At 37.3% G+C, this 20,993-nt stretch overlaps 1 protein-coding gene across 4 annotated transcripts in view; it reads left to right on the top strand.

The window, feature by feature from the left end:
* The window catches only part of NAB1 (NGFI-A binding protein 1), a 49,372-nt gene extending 28,754 nt beyond the window's left edge, over positions 1-20,618 (top strand). The window contains exons 4-8 of one of the 4 annotated variants that reach the window (XM_005202200.5): positions 2,454-2,505; positions 12,083-12,172; positions 13,842-14,001; positions 16,443-16,559; positions 18,065-20,618. In XM_005202200.5, the coding sequence (XP_005202257.1) occupies positions 2,454-2,505; positions 12,083-12,172; positions 13,842-14,001; positions 16,443-16,559; positions 18,065-18,153 (508 nt within the window). In that variant the 3' untranslated portion in view covers positions 18,154-20,618. Of the gene's footprint in view, positions 1-2,453; positions 2,506-12,082; positions 12,173-13,838; positions 14,002-16,442; positions 16,568-18,064 lie in introns of all 4 variants that reach the window. The other 3 variants (XM_005202199.5, NM_001102039.1, XM_010801793.3) reach the window with 3 other exon arrangements.
* Positions 20,619-20,993: the final 375 nt, after the last annotated feature.

The raw sequence follows: 20,993 nt of genomic DNA, 5'->3' as shown, positions 1-20,993 counted from the left end.
TGTCAACAGTGAATTTTCAAAACATTGTTGCTGAAGTGGTTTTCGTTAATTCGTTTAGTCATCTTGTACTGTCTTTTGAAAGATAGTTCCCTAGCACTGGAGCATTGGTCTGGTAGTGGTTCTCAACATTCTTCCTCACGTGGATGCTTTGGTTTTGAGTGTGATGAGAGGATTTAGTTAAGCAGCATTCATAGACATTTGTACACTACACAAACTCCATGAACTTTTTGAACTCTCTCTGAAAGGAATGTGTTTTCTTTCGCAAAGTGTTTGCCGATCTGAGGGGCTTCCCTAGTGGCTCAGACGGTAAAGAATCTGCCTGCAATGTGGGGGACCTGGGTTAGATCCCTGAGTTGGGAAGATCCCCTGGAAAAGGAAGTGGCCAACACACTCCAATATTCTTGCCTGGAAAATCCCATGGATAGAGGAGCCTGGCAGGCTACAGTTCCATGTGGTCACAAAGAGTTCGACACAGTTGAGCAACTTCACTTTGCCATCTGATGAGATTAGCTAAAGAGATAAAGACTTCATTACCCAGTATGCAAAGGAAAATTGGAAAATACTAGGTTACTAGTGAATGAAGTATGGAATATGTGTTTGAAATAAAAAACCCCATGTTGAAAAGCAGTGGTGATTTTAAAATTTAATGTAAACATACACATAATATATTCTTCATCTTATCCTCACTTAAAACCTAAGCATCGTCTATAGATAGAGGAACATTTTGATTTTGTTCACTTGGCTCCGTGTGGACCCTGATTTCCAGTGCAGTATCAGCTGTTTGCCACTGCTGCTGTGAGGAGCTGAATTAGCATGACTGAGTGTATGTTGAAAAGACCGTATCTTGAGCGCCCTTCCCAGCTCTAATAAATCACATCCTCTGGGGATGGAACCTTAGAGTCCAAACTTTCACAAGCAGCTGCTGTGATTCTTGTGCGTGTTCACACTTGAAAACCACCTAGACAGGCACTTGGTTTCATCACCATTATTTTCCCTAACTCATGGTGGCTTTGTCGTCTGTTCTGTCAAGAGCCCACATACTTAGAAATCAGCAACAAGTAAAATTATGCAAAATAAACAATCAGGGTAAGAATATACAGCAACATTAGAGGATTGTTTATAAGATTTTCTTTTTTTTTTTTTTAGTTGAGTGTTCAAGAGCTGATTTTTGTGAGGTTTTCTTCACTGTATTATACAAAATTTTCTTTCTGACATTTACACAAAATTTTCTTTAATCCAAGTAGTACATGTACATGATATATGAAGTCTTATAGTACACAAGGCTTATTGCAAAGCAGTTACCCTGCTCCCCCTTCCTTCTGAATACTAAGACCCAGAAGCCACTGCTTTCAGCAGTTTTTATTTTTTATAGTATTTATTTACATTTGTATATTTTAAGTTAAATCATTTTAGAATACAAAAGACTTTCACATTATAAGTTGAAACTCAGTAAAGAGCTGATGCCAAAAGTTGCACTCTTGTTTCTGTCTTCTTCCTCTGTTCCTCTTCTCACTGTTAGTACTTTTTGTTAGTCTCTTTTTCATCCTTCTAGTGTTTGTCTGTGTGCATGTATTTCTCACTTATACCTTTTCTTTTTTTGGAAAAAACAGGAAGTAGCATGTGTCTGCATTATGTTGTATTTCATTCTTGGTTTACCATGTGCTAGAGGTCTTGCTGTATTAGTACAGATCCATCTTTGTCACTGTTTTTCGTTTATTTGTTTTTTAACAGCTGCAGGAAACTGCATTATGTGCATCTACCATAATTCATTTAACTAGTCCCTTGACGGACACATGAGTTGTCTCTAGTCTTTTGTCATTATAAGTAATACCACTGGAACCTCATACATATTTTCTTGATTCTGAGATGTGTTTTTCCACATTTTAACATCTTTTGTGTTGAGGTATAACTTAAAAATTTATGACTCGCCATGGTTGAATTGGCAGTTACATTTGATGTTTGTGTATGTGCTTCTGTGGGATAGATTCCCAGCAGAGGGGTACCTAAAGATCAATGGAAGATGCATGTATGGTTTTGATAGGTAGACAAAATGCACTTTAATCTCATGTAGCCTTAAGCATTCATCCTAAATGGTCATTGTTGTCACTTTATTCTAAATTGTACTGGTCCATGAAGGCTCTCATAGAGTACAGTCCTCGATTTTCCCCCTTTTTCATTTTGTGGTCCTCATTAATACTGGGTATTCTCTGTGTTAGGCATTCTTAGGTAGTGGCCTTTTATAATGGATCATGTACTTGTGTTTGTCTGTTTCCCCATTGTTAACTTAGAAATGATGAGAAGTCCCTTTTTCATTATTTAATGTTCATTATGAATGTCTTATTTCTGGTGGCAAGGTTCCAGAGTTACTTGTTTTGGTGGAAGTTTATAGATTTAGATGCCTTTAGAAAAAATGTATTACCTTCTCAAATTTTTCTCTCTCTCATTCCCCTCAGGTCAAAATGTGGAGAGAGAGATGAATTATCCCCGAAGAGAATTAAAGTAGAGGTATGATTATGTGTTATCTTTTCTTATGCTAATAGTGTTTGCTTACTAGTTCAACTGAAAAAGACAGAATGGTCCCTCCAGCTAGTGAGAAAGTGTGAATTGTGGAATCTGAAAAATGGTACAGAATTTGGTCACTTTGAAGTATCCATAGTAATTTGAACTAGGTACTCAGAAAATTCCTAGAAGGAATCAACAGTGATGAGCTTGGTGCCTAGTCAGTTTATCAAAGGTTGATTTGTAAACAGGTGTTTCTTACACGGTTAAAACTCTTTACTGGTTAAACAGTTCCTTTTATGATTTTATTTACATCATTAGTCATCAAGTAGACTTAAAGGAGCTAAAGTTTAATTTCTATATATTAAATATCTGAGAGAAGTGACACTTTAGTAGCTATAAGTTATGAAAACTTCACTATAATTAAAAGCCTCTTTTAGGGTATCACTTCTGAGGCTGTCTTTCTGATTTTAGACCTGTGAGTAGCAAGGTGAGTTGAGCAAGAAAAATATGTTTTTCTTAGGGCTCTCAGAACCGGTTTCAGAATGACTGCTCCTTAATTTCAGAGAAGGCAATGGCACCCTACTCTTGCCTGGACAATCCCATGGATGGAGGAGCCTGGTAGGCTGTAGTCCATGGGGTCGCTAGAGTCAGACATGACTGAGCGACTTCACTTTCACTTTTCAGTCTCATGCATTGGAGAAGGAAATGGCAATCCACTCCAGTGTTCTTGCCCGGAGAATCCCAGGGACAGGGAAGCCTGGTGGGCTGCCGTCTATGGGGTCACACAGAGTTGGATACGACTGAAGCGACTTAGCAGCAGCAGCAGCAGCTCCTTAATTTGGATTGATACTTTTCTAAAGGCCAGTCTGAAGCAGAGCAGGCAGCTCCTTTTTTTCTTGGACAGGGGAGAGAGGTCATTACTCTTGGTCATTCATTATTTAATTTCTTGTTAAGGAAAACAAGCTGTGTTTATCCTAAATTTCCATAATCAGATTATTCTTGCTAAGCATCTGATTGCTTGCAATAATTTTTCATTTATACCAAAGCCAGAGTTAATCTTTTAAAAACATACATCCCTTTCTTGCTTAAATCTATTGGCTGTCTACTGTGCCTAGAATAAAATCTACACTTTTTCCTGAGACACCGAAGACCCTGCACGAGCTGACTCTGACTCGACTCTCTAACCTCATCTGCTTCCACACTTCCCCATTCTTACTGTGTCCCAGTTCCACTGACCGACCTTCTGTTGCTGGAACACGTCAAACTCATTTATGCCTCAGCACTGGCTGGTTGTTGCCTCTCCCTGGATCTCTCTCTAAATCTTCACATGGCTTCAGCTTGTAGTTGAGTTTCCTCGCAGTTCCCTGCTTCCCTTTCTAAAGAGGCACTGTTACCCCATCATCACATCTGGGCTCTTTGTCCTGGCGTGGCTTGCTTGTTTTCATAGCACTTAGCCGTTTCTGAAACTGTTATGTATGTGTTTCTGATTTGTTACTGGTCTGCCCCATTAGGTGAAAATAGAGCTCTTATCTGTCTGTCCTCTATTTTACTTAGTTTATAGTAGTGCCTTGTACTTAGTAGGACTTAAAATCTGTTTGATGAAATCATGAATGGCCATGAGTAAATATCTTTGCATTCTAAAGGCTTTAGCTGTACACAGTGGTTTTCACAGAAGAAAAATGTTGTCCAAAATGAGCACCTTTTTAAAAATTATGCTTATGTTTGTAATCTACTTCAGTGTTAACTCTGGAGTAGTGTTTAAGATGGGTTAACCTCACACATAGTACTCAGAAAACTTACTGAAATGACCTAAGGCCATCGAAAGAGCTAACTGGTGAAATATTTTCTCCTGTTGCATCTCAAAATAATGAGTAAGAGAGGACCCCTGTGGATTTATCTGTTAGTGACTCTGCCTCTAGAAGGGAAGCTGGATCAACAAAGAAACTACCAAAGGGCATGTGCCATTGGAGGATTTAGAGGCAGGAAGGTACAAAGCCTACCCTGTGGCCGGGAAAGGTAACCAGTCAGCTGCTGGGTTATTAGAGAATATGTCTGCATCTCTTTCTCACCATTGACCCTCCACGCCATTGTGACTCAGGCCGTTCTCACATTTTCAAGCCATGGTTTCTTTTTGTCTAGCTTCAGAGGTCACCGGTGAACACTGAAGTCTGAGATCTTGAATCTCATGGACTCTTGGAGCTATAGTGTTTTCTTGTTAGGCTATATTGATAAGTCTTTCTGACCCTCTGAATAGCCCTGATCTGAAATGTAAGCTTATTATTTCTGTATCCAGTTACAGTGTTTCGGATTTCTTTTTAGGAGCTCACGGTGTTGGGTTGAAGTTAGAGGCGACCCTTCCAGTCCTTTATGTTCACTAGAGATATTTGAGTTATGCCTGTGTTTTAAGTTGCTTCAGTTGTGTCTGACTCTTTGCAACCCTGTGGACTGTAGCCCACCAGGCTCCTCTGTCTATGGATTCTTCAGGCAGAAATACTGGGATGGGTTGCCATGCCCTCCTCCAGGGATCTTCCCGACCCAGGGATTGAACATGCATCGTTTAGGTCTCCTGCGCTGTCAAGCAGGTTCTTTACCACTAGCGCCGTCTGGGAAGCCCCAATTGATTAGTTCTATATGAGATTAGTTTATTACTTTACTAGACTTCTCAAAGCCATTTGCACAGTTGTGGATTTAGAATTAAGATAATCATTGTTTCCTTTTTCTGTGAATAACAGTTCTAACCCTTCCTAAACAGACAAGTGACTAATAAACCCCAAGTGTTCTTATAGACAATAAACTCTTGATTTTAGAAATGAATAGGGACTTTGGCTTTGAATTTAGGACAGGTGTTTACTTTTGTTGGTTTTTTTGTCTGTTTTTGCTTAGTTTTTTTTTCTTTAAACTTGTGTATTGCAGAGCATTGATTTATGCAAAACGTGTTAATGCCTGTGTGTATACCTACACAGGTGTATAGTGTAGTGTGTGATGCTTTGCAAAATACCCAGTACTGGCATAAATGGTGTTATGTGCCTGTCCCCGCTAGGCATTTGAAATTCTCCTTGTATTCTGAGTCCGATTTGAGGTCCTGGAGCTGTCCATTTGGTTTCGGAAGCCGATACTGAGGTAGTCAGTATTGGCAGTACAGGGTTACTGCTCCCCTGAGAAGGCTTCACCAAGCATCATTGCTTTCTTTATGTCTACCTTCTCTGTGGCTGCTGGGCAGGGGGAGAATTTCTGGCATGAGAAGAGATGAGGGGAGGCTTAACGAAGAGATACCATCTGAGCTGGATTTTAAAAGAAGGGTAGGATTTCAGAAGATAGGGATGTGGGGTGGAAAGTGTAGGGGCATTGCAAAGAAATACCAGCATGGGCAAAGACACAGAGGTAAGAAAATACTCTGTGTGTTTAGAGAACAGTAAGACCAGTTTTTCCAGAATATGTGGCTGACACAAAGGACATCATAAGTCAGTGAGAAAGATTTTAGAATTCTTTGAGTATACTGTTTGTCTTATTTCATTTGAGTATTTTGTGATTCTTAGCTCATTAATTCTCTATTAAGAAAAAGTTATATAAAAATAAGCTTAGCTTATTGTAGTGTAAGATTCCTAATTACTAGGCTCAAATTAATGAGTTTTTTTCTCTTCATCTTTATTTTTCTAAAATTTTTGTCAGCAACCAATGAGCATATATGCCAAGTTGCTAAGTTTTTTCAATCTTAAAAAGATCATTTTTAAGATCTGTAACATTGGAGAACAAAAAGAAATGTAATGTCTGATAGATGAAATAGAAGTAACTCAAAGTAGACATGTAAAGGAAAGAGAAACATTTTCTTTTGCGCCATTTTCAATGCATGAGACTACACTAAAAAGCTAGTGCTTTATTCAGGCTCAGTTGCTGCTGCTGCTGCTAAGTCACTTCAGTCATGTCCGACTCTGTGCGACCCCATAGATGGCAGCCCACGAGGCTCCCCCGTCCCTGGGATTCTCCAGGCAAGAACACTGGAGTGGGTTGCCATTTCCTTCTCCAGTGCAGGAAAGTGAAAAGTGAAAGTGAAGCCGCTCAGTCGTGTCCGACTCCCAGCGACCCCATGGACTGCAACCCACCAGGCTCCTCCGTCTGTGGGATTTTCCAGGCAAGAGCACTGGAGTGGGGTGCCATTGCCTTCTCCTATTCAGGCTCAGTAGCTGTTGCCATATTTTCCTGATCTGTTGGTGAAGGGTTGAATGGAACAAAATGTTAAAATCCTTGTCTGGTTTTTCTCTTATTATATACAGAATGTATTATATATATATATATATATATAAAATATTTTAATAAAAATATATATTTTTATATATCTATATGGTTGTTCCCCCTAATAGTTAACTAGTATGCATGTTGCAAAGTACTCAGGATAATCTCTTATTCTTGAATAGCGTTCCTTCCTGTAGGGATATAAGACATTAAACAACGTAGAAGTTTGGAACTTTATAATTCCTAGAATATATGAGATAGTCACAGAGGAAAAAGCCTGCTGACTTCCGGAGGCCTTGTTAGGGTAGCCTGTGACCTATTATACAGCCTCTGGGGAAAATCTCTTTGGCCCCATATGTTAGTGAGGCTTGGGAATATTTCTCCTGTTGAGGCTAGATCACCGTCCTCTGTGAATCCACTTTCAGCTAAAACGCTAATGGATTATTACATTTATTCTTTTTCATCAGAGACCTCAAAGCTAGCTCTGGGTCATTTGTGGAAATAACTGATTTTATTAAATCTCTTATATGCCTGTCCCTACTAGGCATTTGAAATTCATTATCACAAACCTTGTCTCCTCTGTATGAAGGCTTTATGAGTTCCACTTACAGCCAAGGAGAAACCCAGAAAGGCTCAGAAACTTACCTGCCTTTTAACATTGCTGTCTAGTAGCCAGAGCCTGGCCTTCAAATCTAGGTCTAACTTGTAAACTTCAAAGCAGTACCACTCTCCTGGGTGCTAATGATCATTTACAAAGCACCTAAGGTGTGATAAATGCTTTCCTCCTGCTAGTATGGTAAGAATGGCAAAATGTGCACAAGACTGGCGGTCTTAGCAGAGGGGAGAAAGAATGACAGTTATTATCTAATTCAAGGAAGGCAAACATTTTGAGTAGAAAATTTAACAATGTAAGTTACAAAATGTTTTTAAATATAAGATAACACCATTTGACATACTCATTTTTTAGATTGAAGAAAAAACGGTGCATTGGGAAGATTAGCAGAATAAATCAAGAAAAATTAGTTGGAGTTTTTTATACTGTGTGACAGAACGTATTTAAGAAGGCTTGATTGCAAGTTAAGGGAGATGAAAAATTAAGAGCCAAAGTCCTTGTCTTGCCTTCCTCTCAGTTATAACATCCTGAGTGGGTTAAGTTGATATCTTTTCTTTTTTATCAAGAGCACATCCTATGAACAAACCCTGCCATTTCCTCCAGTGTAATAAGTATTATCGTGGAAGAGAGAGAGGGTGAGTGAAAGCACCAGTCTTAGCCCAGTGGTGGCAGCTGACTGAACGGACTGCCAGTGTTCAGTCTCGTCTGTCAGCTTTCTTCGCTCCCTGAAATTGCTGGAGACTAGGCAAAGAGATGAGAGGTGACAGCCTTCTTGATCCTGTGTGGGCTGGGAGTGCAAAGCAATCAGAGATAACTGGATGAAAGAAATGACGTCTGTTAATAGAGACCAGAAAGTCAGAGAATTGGGGCTTGAAAAAGAAGGACTTGGAGGAAACATCTGCTTGCAGTCCCAGTGGGCTGGGGGTGGGAGAGTGAGGAAGGAGGGGGAGGAGGGTCAGAGTATCCACCCACACTGTTACTAAGCTTGTTGAAAGGAACGCTGGTCTAATTTGATGTAGACTCTTCCCCTCTGGATCAGAAAAACAGAAGCATTACAATGTGCTATTCATACAGAAAGTGTGAGTAGAAAAAGGGAAAATGCACGTGTGAGACTAAGAACATCTGTTGGAACAAGTCTTTTTAAAGACAGCCAAGCAGTGGTTTTAAAGCGAGTTGCTAGTATTTGGTGGGAAAGGATGAGGAGAAGTTGGGGTGGAGACCAATGAGATGAGAGTAATTAGGTCAGGAGCAGCATCCCACCCTGTATCTTTTAATTTCTCAGTGCTCAGACTCAGAGTCTCTCCAGTGAGGGAACACGGTGATTAATGACAGCAGCCAAAAATGGCAGGAAGACAAATTGCTCATAGCATGGTACAGCTGGTTCCTGGGGAAAAAGCTTCAGAAACATACTAAGAGTCCTGTACCAAACGTGATTTGAAAAGAGACCATTTTCTTGGGAATGTTCTCACTTTTATTTCTAAGTTGCATGTTTTGGGGCGCCTTAAACTTCCTTTATATGTCATGAAGTGAAGGCCTCTCAGTCCAGTATTTTCTCATCCATGGTGAACCGTTGAAAGACTGGGACAAAATTGGAATGAGTAAGGAACCCAGCTGAGAGAGACCACTGACCTGTGTTGTTTACTGCTTATTGCATGCTTTTCTTTCTCTTTGTTAATGATGGAGCAGTGTTCATTTTGTAAAAACTTTTCCCATGTTGAGGTTGAGGTTCTCCCAGCTTTTCAGAATCCTCAGGGTTAATAATCCTGACAGTGGTGCAGCCATATATTTCTATAGCAATGTGCATTTTCCAAACCTTTACCATTTGCATTATTTTATTTAATCCCCACAAATTTCCGTTGAGCAGTTAAGCTATTTTTTAATCTCCATTTAAAAACTGGAAGCAATGAGGTTAACTTTCCATTCATCTGTTGATGGACATTTAGGTTGCTTCTTGTGCCTTGTAATTAATTGTAAATAATTAATTGTGAATAATTGTAAATAATGTTGCTCTGAACATTGGGATGCATGTATCTTTTCAAATTAGTGTTGTTTCTTGTGGATACATACACAGGAATGGCATTGCTGGGTCATGTGGTGGTTCTGCACTACAAAGCTACAGTAGTCGAAACAGTATGGTATTAGCACACAAAAACAGACAAATAGATTAATGAAATAGGGTAGGGAGCCCAGAAATAAACCCACACACCTACGGCCAGTTCTGCAAGAAGGAGGCAAGACTATAAGGTGGAGAAAAGACAGTCTTTTTAATAAGTCATGCTGGGAAAACTGGATACCTACATGTAAAAGAATGAAATTAGAATATTCTCTAACATTATATGCAACAGTAAGCTCAAAATGGATTAAAGACCTCAAGGTAAGACCAGCTGCTATAAAACTCCAAGAGGAAAACATAGGCAGGACATTCTTTGACATAAATCATAGTAATGTATTATTTTTTTGTATCTGTCTTCTAAAATAAAGGAAATAAATGCCTCTGGTTAGTTTCACAAAAGTGGCAACTCAAGGATTTTACGGTTCTGACATAGGCTTTGAAGCCAATGTCTGTAGCTATAAAATGAGGGAACTCTAGGGTTGTTTGTGGGATAAAATGAAACAATACAAGTAAAACACAGAACATAGTTAGGAAACTGGTTGGTTGTAGGCACCTGAAAAATGATAGCTGCTCTTACGGATGTTATTTTCTGCTGGCTTACCTCATTGAACTTTCGAATTTAAAGGAGGATTTGTTAAAGATAAAGCTGGGTTTTAGGTCTAAATAAATTCTTAGGTGAAAAGTGGAATGACTAAGAAAAGTGTGCTTTTCATTTAAATTATATACACTTGTATAAAATTCATTCTAGTTCAGTTAATGATTGTATTCTATGCATTCCTTTAAGCCCAGGGTCCTCGGTCTTGTACAGGCCTAGAAAGGTGGCTATTCTTAATTTAAAAAGGCTGATTATATATCAACCCACCATGGAGGTACATAAGACTATTTCAAGATGTTAAATTTATTTTCTCTTGACTCTAAATTACTTTATTTCATGTCTATGATTTTTTTTTAAATGGACAATTATTAATAATTATTAGGAAATGAATTTTAGTAGACGCAATATTTGAAAACATGAGATTGGCGGAGGAGAAATAATTTTTTGAAAAGACCCTGATGGGGAAAATATGAATCAGTGTTTCATACTTGAAATTGTATAAATAATTTGTTATTATTACATCTTTTTTTGCTGTTATTATATAACAACTTTAGTTTTTCATAATTTACCCTACAAACATAAAGCTTTATCAAACAAGGAGAAAAATGTTTTGGATGTTAATGACAACATCTTTGAGGATCTCTTGAGTAATTTTTAGTAGATTTAGTACAACCATGTTATCATGATGTTTGTAGTTATAAATTTTATATGGAGCACTAAACAGGCAAAGAAATTTGATAAAATTAGTAAATGGATTTGCATGTATATAATATGTATATATGTATGGTATAAAATGGAAATAAGTTGAAGTGTTACCCAAGAGTAGAGTGCCCCAAGTACACTCTACTTAATATAAGAATAGATATAAATAAGTATATATAAGAATACCAACTGATATATTTATTCAGTAGTTATTGTATGCTAAAGGCAATATCTCATTTGCTTTATCTCACAACAGTCCTGATAGATAGATTCTCTTATCCTGATTCTCCATATGAAGAAACTAAAGTTCAGAAGGGTTCAGTTACTCATCCAGTGTCATGTAGTTAGTAAGTGGTGGTGGAATCAGAACACAGGTACAGGTCTTTCTGATTCCTCACCTCATTGTCTGTCATGTGAAATGGTAAAGAAGAAATGTTAAGTCAGCCTGGAAGAATTCTGCAGAAATCTGGGTTGGAAGTTTACTTTGGATCTTTACCACATTACATGTAACAAAATAGATTCCAGATAGGTTAGAGAGTTAACATTTGAAAAATGAAAGAAACAATAGAATAAAACTTTAGAAAACTAGAGGGTAGATTTGAGTTCCTCTCAAATCTCCAAAAGAGAATGTCTTTTGAATTGTATAGTAACAGAAGAAATCACAAAGTAAAATCTAAGTGTATATTCAGTGTAGCTACAATATGTAAAGTTAAATTTTTTTGACTATCAAAACAAAAGTACAAATTGGCAAAAATTAAGAAAACAACACCCAGTACTGGCGAGGAAAACTGTCATACTTTGCTTATGATACAATAGAGCAGTAAAGGCCCTTGAGGAACACATGTGATGGGCATAAGTGTTCATCCTTTTGTACCAATTCCACTTCTGGTAATCTGTTGTATTAGATCATCTAAACTATAGAAAATGTTATTTCCATGAAAGTATTTTTGCAGTATTTTTCATAAAACCAAAAATAAGGCAAATAATCTAAATGTCCAATATGAAGATGATGATTAAACAGTCAGACCACCAGATGAAATGTTATATAATTATTATTATCAGTGATCATAAAATCTGTGTTTCAGTGTAAAACACTGTGAATGTATAAACTTTTTTATCTTTTAACATGTATGTTTTATTGAGGTTGCAACTGTGGAAATAAGGTAATTAATTGTACTATGAAAGACTGAAATGAAGTATTGTATGTTAAAATCTTAATCTTGATTATTCAGGTATCAGGATTAAGGTGGATTTCTTTGCTTCATCTTCTGAGTTTTTGATAATATGGTTATTTTAAAGTAAAAAGTACATATTCTTTGACCTACAGGATGGGTTTCCAGATTTCCAGGACTCTGTGCAGACACTCTTCCAGCAGGCTAAAGCTAAGAGTGAGGAGCTCACTGCTCTTAGCTCACAGGTAATGTCAGCCATTAGTTAACACTTCATAGGAGCTTCGGTGGGTGAAAAACTCAGTGGCCCCTTCAGCTGGCTTCAGTTTTAGATTCAGTTTCATCCAAAGACTAAATTTATTCCCGGTTGTTTTTACAATGTCATCTGATCCACAGTTGTGTCAACAGGATAGCAGTATCAGCTAGGTTTGGTCTGCTTTGTGAGCAGAACCCAGTATCTGCTACTTGTTTATTCTTTGAAGTTTTGTAGGAAGTAGGACAGATTCTCTACTTAAGAAAACTCAGAAGCAGCAGCTTGATACCAGGAAAACAGCCATGTTGACTCTGTGTGTATTATAGCTGTGAGATAAAACAATTCTAGTTCTCAGTAAAATAGTAATAGTCAACATTGTTGCTATTGTTTAATCATTTCAATTCATGTATAATGAAAAACTAATATGTACTTTCAGGTGCTTTCGCTACTAAGTAATTTTATTGTGTACACAGAAATTAACGTTTTTAAAAGTCATTTTTGCCTTTTAGTAGGTACTATAGGTTTTATTCTTATTGATCTTCTCACTTCTAATGACCAATCTGCTTTTGGTCAGATTTAGTGGTGCCAAGTTTTGTGTTTTCATGTGGAGAAAATGAAAAATAAATTTTCCTCCTCCAGAAATCTTATTGAAATTTTATTAATTAATAATAAATGAATTAGAAGTTACGATTCCTTTTAATCTGGTTTATTTGATTCAGAAAAATAGTGTAAGCTTTTATTCTGTTTTATGAGTAATTTTATGTGTCAGCATATTTCACCTATTGATTTTTGCTATTGTGAATCAGGATTATTATAACTAATTTTATATAGCACATTCCTTGTATGAGCCGCCTATGTATGAATCTTCTGTGTAGCATGGCAGCGATTCATTTCTGTGCCTTTGGACTATTACCTCCTTGGCAAAATAGCACAAATACAGTGCTCTGAATATCACACACAGGTAATTTAGAACCGTGCCTAGAGAAGGGACAGATAAATTTATATGTCAGCCAACTAATTGTGTATTTTAAAACATGTCATTTGAAAAAAATAATAAAACATGTCATTTGATGAGTGGCTGGAAAACACTGCAGTTTCATTCCATGATGAAGATGAAGATCCTTGTTGGCACTGAGGTTTTTCTGCATAATTTGCATTGTTTAATTTTAGTGGGAGGTGTGTTTGTCTTGTTCTTCTAGACAGCCGTTTTACACCTTTTCTCCCCCAAACATACTGTCATCATATCGGAGTTTGTGTAGTGCCAAATCCTAAAATAAAAATGCCAAGATTTCACCCTGTGTTAGAAGCAGTTTATAGCAGATGGTGCTGTTGCTCTGAGGTTCTTTTTAAAAGAAAAATCTTTAAAAGGACTTGGTACCTTGGAAGACAAAGCTAAGGTTATTCTGCTTTTGAACTAGAATGGAATTCTCTTTATAGGATTGAGCAGAAAGCTTTTTTTCCTTTTGTACAAAATCCAGCATTCTGTGTTTTAACATGATGATATAGACATCAGTGCATATTTATGGAACGTGTATACCACATGAAGTGTGAACTAATTTTAATGAATACTAAATATATTTGCTGGAGTCTGAAATTGGCATCTTTAAACCATTAAAAAATCTAGGATGTTTTAGTTATTTTATTTTCGCTTTACTTACTAGCAGCCTGAAAAGGTGATGGCAAAGCAGATGGAGTTCCTCTGCACCCAAGCTGGCTATGACAGACTGCAGCATGCCGAAAGAAGACTGTCTGCAGGACTGTACAGGCAGAGCTCAGACGAGCACAGCCCTAACGGCTTGATGTCAGACAGCGCTGAGGGACAAGGTACATCCTTAGAGTGACCGCGCCTTTAGTGCCAGCTGCTCAGTGCACTGTAAACAGAAACAAAGAAACAAAAATGCTATTAGAGTTCTCTATCAAAATTTTTAAATTGTCCCTTTTTCTAAAGAGGAAAGAATTCTTCCTGCAGTTTTAATTTGTAGTTTTTTTAACCTTGTTGTTTAGTTGCTAAGTTGTGTCTGACTCTTTGAGACCCACATGGACTACAGCGCACCAGGCTTCCCTGTCCTTCACTATCTCCCGGAGTTTGCTCAGACTCATGTCCTTTGAGTCAGTGATGCCATCCAACCATCTCTTCCTCTCTCGTCCCCTTCTCCTCCTGCCCTCAGTCTTTCCCAGCATCAGGATCTTTTCCACTGAGTTGGCTCTTTGCATCAGGTAGCCACAGTCTTGGGGCATCAGCTTCATCATTCGTCCTTCCAGTGAATATTCAGGGTTGGTTTCCTTTAGGATGGCCTGTTGTGATCTGCTTGCAGTCCAAGGGACTCTCAGTAGGCTTCTCTAGCACCACAGCCCTAAACAAGAGCTGGCCCACGTAACTGACATGTATTTCGTAGAGGGTGGATGGGAATGGGAGATGTAAATAGTATAGATCATTTTTCCTCAAGAAATGAATTCCATGGGAGATGCTGATCATTTTTTAAAAGACTAAAAGTGTATTTTTTTTAAGACTACATAAGCAGATTTGTCTGAAATTTATAACATTTGGTTCCTCAGAGAATGTGGTAACTGTGTCTAAAATACTATGACAAAATAGAGATTTGAAGAGAGTATAAGAAGGGAGAGACTTGTAGAAATGTTATCTTCTTTCAGGCTTCACATTGTTCTATAGATTCTGTAAAGATATTTTGTGTGGCATATACTTTGGAAGTTGTCCTCTTAAACTCTTTAGATGTAAAAGGCTTTGCTTCGTGAGTATTTTTACCATTTTTAAAATTCCTTCATTTGTATCCACACATGAAGAAACTTCCCAGTGCCTGTCACTCACTCATTCAGCAAATATGTGTTTATGCCTCCTGTGTGCCACGCTGCTAGATACTGAAAATGTAGCGGTAAGTCGGATAGACCCTGCCTCCTTGGGGCTTATGCTTGACTGGAGAAAGATGGATAGCATCCAAGTATCAGAATAGATCCTCTAGTTTGAAATAGTGACAGTGTTTGAAGAAAAGCAACTTTGTAGGATCTTCTTTTTTATGTATTACTGTTAGGCTTTTTTAGAGAGTGGTTACTATAGTCAAAAAAGTAAGATTTCTAAATAGGAATATCATCCTAACCAGCCTTCTTCAACTATAGAGTAAAACATTACATGTTAGCAGATCAGAGTAGTGGTGAAGAACATTCTTCCTTTAAAATATTACAGAAACTTCAGTGGAGGTCTTTTTTTAACTTCTCCAGTCATCCTTAACAGTTAAGATTAGAGTTAAGAAATGTTAGTCACTCAGTTGTGTCCAACTCTTTGCAATTCCGTGGACTGTATTCCACCTGGCTCCTCTGTCCATAGATTCTCCAGGGAAGAATATTGGAGTGGGTAGCCATTCCCTTGAGGGATCTTCCTGATGCAAGGGTCGAGCCCAGGTCTTCTGCCCTGCAGGCTGATTCTTTACCATCTGAGCCACCAGGGAAGCCTGAGAGTTAAGAATCAAAGACATTAATGAAAGATTTGATTACTCTCATTTGTGACACCAGAATATTCCAGTGCAGGGCAGCAGTTTGCTAAGTGTGATGGATTTAGGTTTATGATAGGGAATATGATTTGGTGTATGAGACACTTTTTACCATATCTGTGCTAATTACATCTTTTCCTGGCTTTGCCATAGGTTTTGCTGTTGTTCTAGAAATTGGCAATTTGCTTGAAGCCATCTCTGTGTCTGTGTGTGAAAGTGTTAGTTGCTCAGTCATGTCCAACTCTTTGCAATCCCATGGACTGAGGCCCACCAGGCTCCTCTGTCCATGGGATTTTCCAGGCAAGAATATTGGAGTGGGTTGCCATTGCCTTCTCCAGGGGATCTTCCCAACACAGAGATTGAACCCAGGTCTCCTGCACTGAAGGCAGACTCTTTGCCATCTGAGCCACAGAAGAGATTTCTGTGTCTGTAGTATTTGTTACTATGTGGTTAATGACCTACCTTGGTAAAATGGTTGCACTAATAAGAAAATGCCTGGAAATCTCAGTCTTTTGTTTCATTTGTGATTAGCTTGTCGAAATGTCCTGACAGAACAATAAATTGTGAGACTAGCATGAATTGCCATTTTCTCCCTTAATTATTATCTTAAATATTTCTCCAGCTAGCATTTAAATTCTTCAGTGCCTGTTGACTTTCCTTACTTATTTCTTAAGGAGTGTTCAGGCAATCCATGGAAACTTATTTTTAAGAAAGCCGTGATGCATTTTTAATTATTCATATTCCTTTTTTTCTTTTCATTAGGAGAAAGACCTTTGAATCTCCGAATGCCTAATTTACAGAACAGACAACCCCATCATTTTGTGGTGGATGGGGAGCTGAGTAGACATTACTCCAGTGAGGCAAAGTCCCACTCATCAGGTGAAAATGTAGGATGTGATTAGAGGGAGTAATACTTGAATAAACTGTATTTTGATTTTAATCTCCTAACTTCTATTTATCCCTCCTTAAAAAGGGGTCATTGCTAATACTGTTACTGGTCAGTTTTCTCGCCTTGGAAATAACAGATTGCCATATTAATAGCCAGTTTTGTTTTGTTTTTTGAAAACATGATATTCCAAAAAATAGACAGGGAAAAGCTCTTGAAGGTTGAGATTATTTTGATTACCTATTACATGAATGGTGGCTTTATGCAAGATTGTAAAACAGGTAATAAATGACTGGCTTTAGATATCATATTCCCTTTTCCAGCCTTTCATAATATGAAATTGATTATATGTTTGCTGTCATGCTAAAAGAAAACCACTTGTGTTTTTCTAAAATCTGAACTTTTCATGCAGCTGCATTTGGGGGGTGATACTTGTATCTCAGAAGTAAACTGAACTCCATAAAAGGGCAACTGTTTCTCGTATAGTCTGGCGTTTGCATGTTTTTATCCAAGTAAAGTGAGTTAGGGGTAAAGGTATTAGAGACCAACACCATTTGAAAAAACCCAGTATTGTTCAGTCTTTTGAGTTAAAGTAACTTTAGGAGTCATTTGAAGTCAGTTGTCTCATCTGTAAAACATAATTTCTGCCTCACTGAACAGTTAGGAGGATTAAACAGGATAACCTATATGAATTGCCTGACTGATAAGAATTCAGTAAATGGTAGCTACTATTACTCTTTGTATGCTGAATTTCTGTACAGAGAGGGAAATTCATAAAGTCAACTTCCTAATCTCAGATAAGCTATAAATGTTGGTTACTTTTCTAGAATCCTCTTTAAAGTGTATATGTGTGTGTGTGTATCCCCCAGTATTAATACTTCACATAAATAAATACTACATTTTATTGTCATTCTGTAGTGTGTGTTTGAGGTTCAAATAATTATTCTTGTAACTCTTAAGGAATGAGTCCTTATGAAAAATAGAATCTTCATTCTTTTATCCCTGTTTCTCCCACATTAAGGTTTTGTGACTAGAGAAACTTAAAAGTAGTCCTGTGTTTAAACATGAAAAATGACTTTCTGCCTCATGTCTTCATTGGTAGTAAATATTTTGGCCAGTAACTTTGTTGTATGTGAGCGACCAGTTTTATTTTAGATATTTTATTTATCACTTTGGACCAAGCATTAAATAAAAATCAGTAGGTTCTATATGCTGTGTGCTTTACATGTGTTTTGTAATTTAGGTCTCATACTACCATGTATAGATCCTATCCACATTTTATAGATGAAGACACAAAGGCTTAGAGAGATGTGTAACTTGGAATCCAAAATCTTAGACACAATTCACAATTTTATAAACATAAAAATTTTGTACGGAATTGGCAGTTACGAATAGTTGATACTGCTTGTTTTGGGATTTGAGTTTGGGGTTTTCTTTTTGTTCTTTTTGTGACCTTTGATGTTAAGTATTAATATATTTTGTTTCCATTTTTCTACAGAGAGCCTTGGGATTTTAAAAGACTATCCTCACTCAGCTTTTACTTTGGAAAAGAAAGTCATCAAAACAGAGCCTGAAGATTCAAGATAGCTGTGGTTCTTCCACTGTTCTCTGGAAATGGCATCAGAGTTAAGGATAGTGCTCCATCATAGAAATAAGCCTTAATAACCAATGTTGCCTCATTCAGCACAAACAGATTTCATAGCCAAAGCATAAGGACTGATACAGTAGTCTGTGGAAACCAGGAAGACAAAACCACAGCCGCAAAGGGGTAAACTGAGAGAATGTTGCAATCTGTAACAGAAATACTGATCCACATTCCTGTGTAAGTCGTTTTATGTGGAAAGGCTTACAAATTAATACTGTAAGCATTCACTATTTAAGAATGTACAATGTACTTGTGTAATTTATAGAAGTAAAATCTAGGTGTTGAGACCTGTTTGGACCAATAGATGTGGATAAAGTTTATTTTACTTGAAATTTCATTGTCTGCTTTAAGTGTTTTACGTAAATATTATTGTATGTCAGAGTTCAGAATCTTTGCAGTCATAAAAAAGAAAGTTTAAAAGTTTAAGTGATGTAGTTGTTGGCAAGGTTGTAATGACTTTGGAAAAATGGAAAGCAGATACTCAATTTAAGCCAAGGAAAATGTTGTAGTTTTAATACCTGATAAAACTGATTTTGTTTAAATAGGAAATGTCTCATTTCTTAGCAGTCAGGTGTCATTTTTACTGGCTTAATTAGGCAATAGTTAATAAATACTGGAGTGGAGTTAAAAAGATGAGCAATAGAGTAGAAATCTCTCCTACCTGGTTGATCCAGGTTGCATACTATGATAGCTACTTAAAGTATGACAAAAATAGGAAGCTGCTCCTTGGACAGAGAGCCTGAAACAATGGACCCATGCACAAAAGCCGTGACTTCAACATTGTTTTTTCAGAATGTGTTATGTAGATTAAGACATAGTAAGTTAACCCTAAATGTGATAAGAATGATGACTGTTAACAAAGGCTATCTATGTAGTAGAGTAAGCACTGTTTTATATCCAGAAAGTCCTGTACGTAGAAAATCCTTTTCTACATACCAGAGTCAGAGAAGCTAGATGGTTCTCCCTGGGGAACATATTCCCATCCAAACAGTTCACAGTTGTGGACGACCGGTGCATCCACATTTGCAGGCATATTTCTATGAAGGTTTAGTTGACACCTATATTCATTATTTATTTTACAATTTCATTTTTGTATACTTTTCGGATTTATGAATGCAGTTTTTTCTTAAAACTCATTTTAACTTGAAAATCTGTTTTAATTCTCCCTATTTAGTTAGTGGGCTATATACATATATATGAGAGTGTGCTTAAATGTTAATAACATGCTTGCATACTTACCAGAATTTCCCATTGGAATCCACAGTGAAAAACAAATACTACTTCTACCAATGTATATTTTTCTGTTGGTTTAAGAGGAGAAGATTTTTGACAGCTTTACCTCCTTCCTCCAGATTTAAACCCAGAGATTGCCCAGGAGAGTGTGTTGACTTGGAATATGTGTTTTTTGTTTTCAGTTCTGCTCTGGGTCATAACTGAATAAACATATTAAGTTACAGTCTGTTATATTAAAATTCATCAGCCAGATGTCAGATGAAATGTCTGCACTGTAGTCTCTGATCACTGTCACATATATAATTCCTTTTTCATGTTGATTTGTAGAATAGCTTTACAGTAGAAACACCAGTAAACAACTTTTATACTATTAAAAGGCTTTTTTCCCTTCTTAAATGTTTTAATTGTACCATAGTGTTTTGCCCACTGAAGAAGCTTTTCATGGACCTTGCAACTTTGTTGCTAGCTTTAGGTTGATAATTGTGGTTGTATTGTTCACTGTATGTAGAAATAGTATGAATATGATTTACATAGATTGTTCGGTTTTTAATATTAGCCATAGAACTGGTTAGTATCTCAGTAGTTTCATGAAACGTTTCCTGTATTCTAATCTATTTTGAGAAATTTTGTGGGTTTTTTTTAATTGTGTCTTACAGTTCAAGTTTGTAGATTTTAATAAGCGACAATTTTTAAAGATATGGTAATCTTCCAACTAATATTTATCTGTCTTTCACGACCATACAGACTGCATCTTTAAATCCATGAATAAGTTTCCTTAAGTATCATCCTTTCCTGGTTTTTTTCGTGCTTAGTGGTAAGGGGAAGCACAAGAAAAATTTCAGTAGAATACGGTTTTTATTTTGTAAACACTAATGTATTAAACTTGCTATACATTGAAGCAAATAATATATATTTTTATTTGAATTGTATATATGAACTGGATGTTATAACTAGTCGATTTTTTTCATTGTGTTAGAGGTATTTTCACTGAACAAGGTCAATTGGTTACCTCAGTATTACAGCCAATATAGTCCAAGGGACCATTTCTCTCCAAGTCTTGTGTTGTGCTTTATTATGTGAAGTCCTCGTTTCTGTGACTGTAACCGCTGTCGGTGAGGTGGGATGAGTGCACTGGCTTCCTGTGGCAATAAAGACGTTCTGTGCCTCACACATCTATGTTTATAGAGTTTTCTGCATAGCATTCCTCACAGCAGTACTAGCCTGCCTGTCTCCCCGCTCGTTTGGTCTGGGCTTGAGTGCCAGGGCCAGGGGCTTCTGTCTTAAGCCTGTTACTGTCAGCCGCCTTCATCTCTGTAAGGTTGTCGGCAGGCAGGTACTCAGTTTACGCTGGCTGTCAGAATTTGGTTTATATTGTTCTCACAAGAAGGTTACAAAGACATTTTGAAAACTACCCACCATGTCTAACCAACTGAATCAATAAAAGGGGGAACATTAGGACTTAAGACTGCAAACATACTAATATTTGCAAAGTGTTAATGTGACTCGGCCTCAGTATTAAGGGCTATATATGAAATTGAACTAACCTGTG

This window comes from Bos taurus, chromosome 2, assembly GCF_002263795.3.
Source record: "Bos taurus isolate L1 Dominette 01449 registration number 42190680 breed Hereford chromosome 2, ARS-UCD2.0, whole genome shotgun sequence".
Lineage (NCBI taxonomy): Eukaryota > Metazoa > Chordata > Mammalia > Artiodactyla > Bovidae > Bos > Bos taurus.
This window is presented reverse-complemented; position numbering and strand designations above follow the sequence as displayed.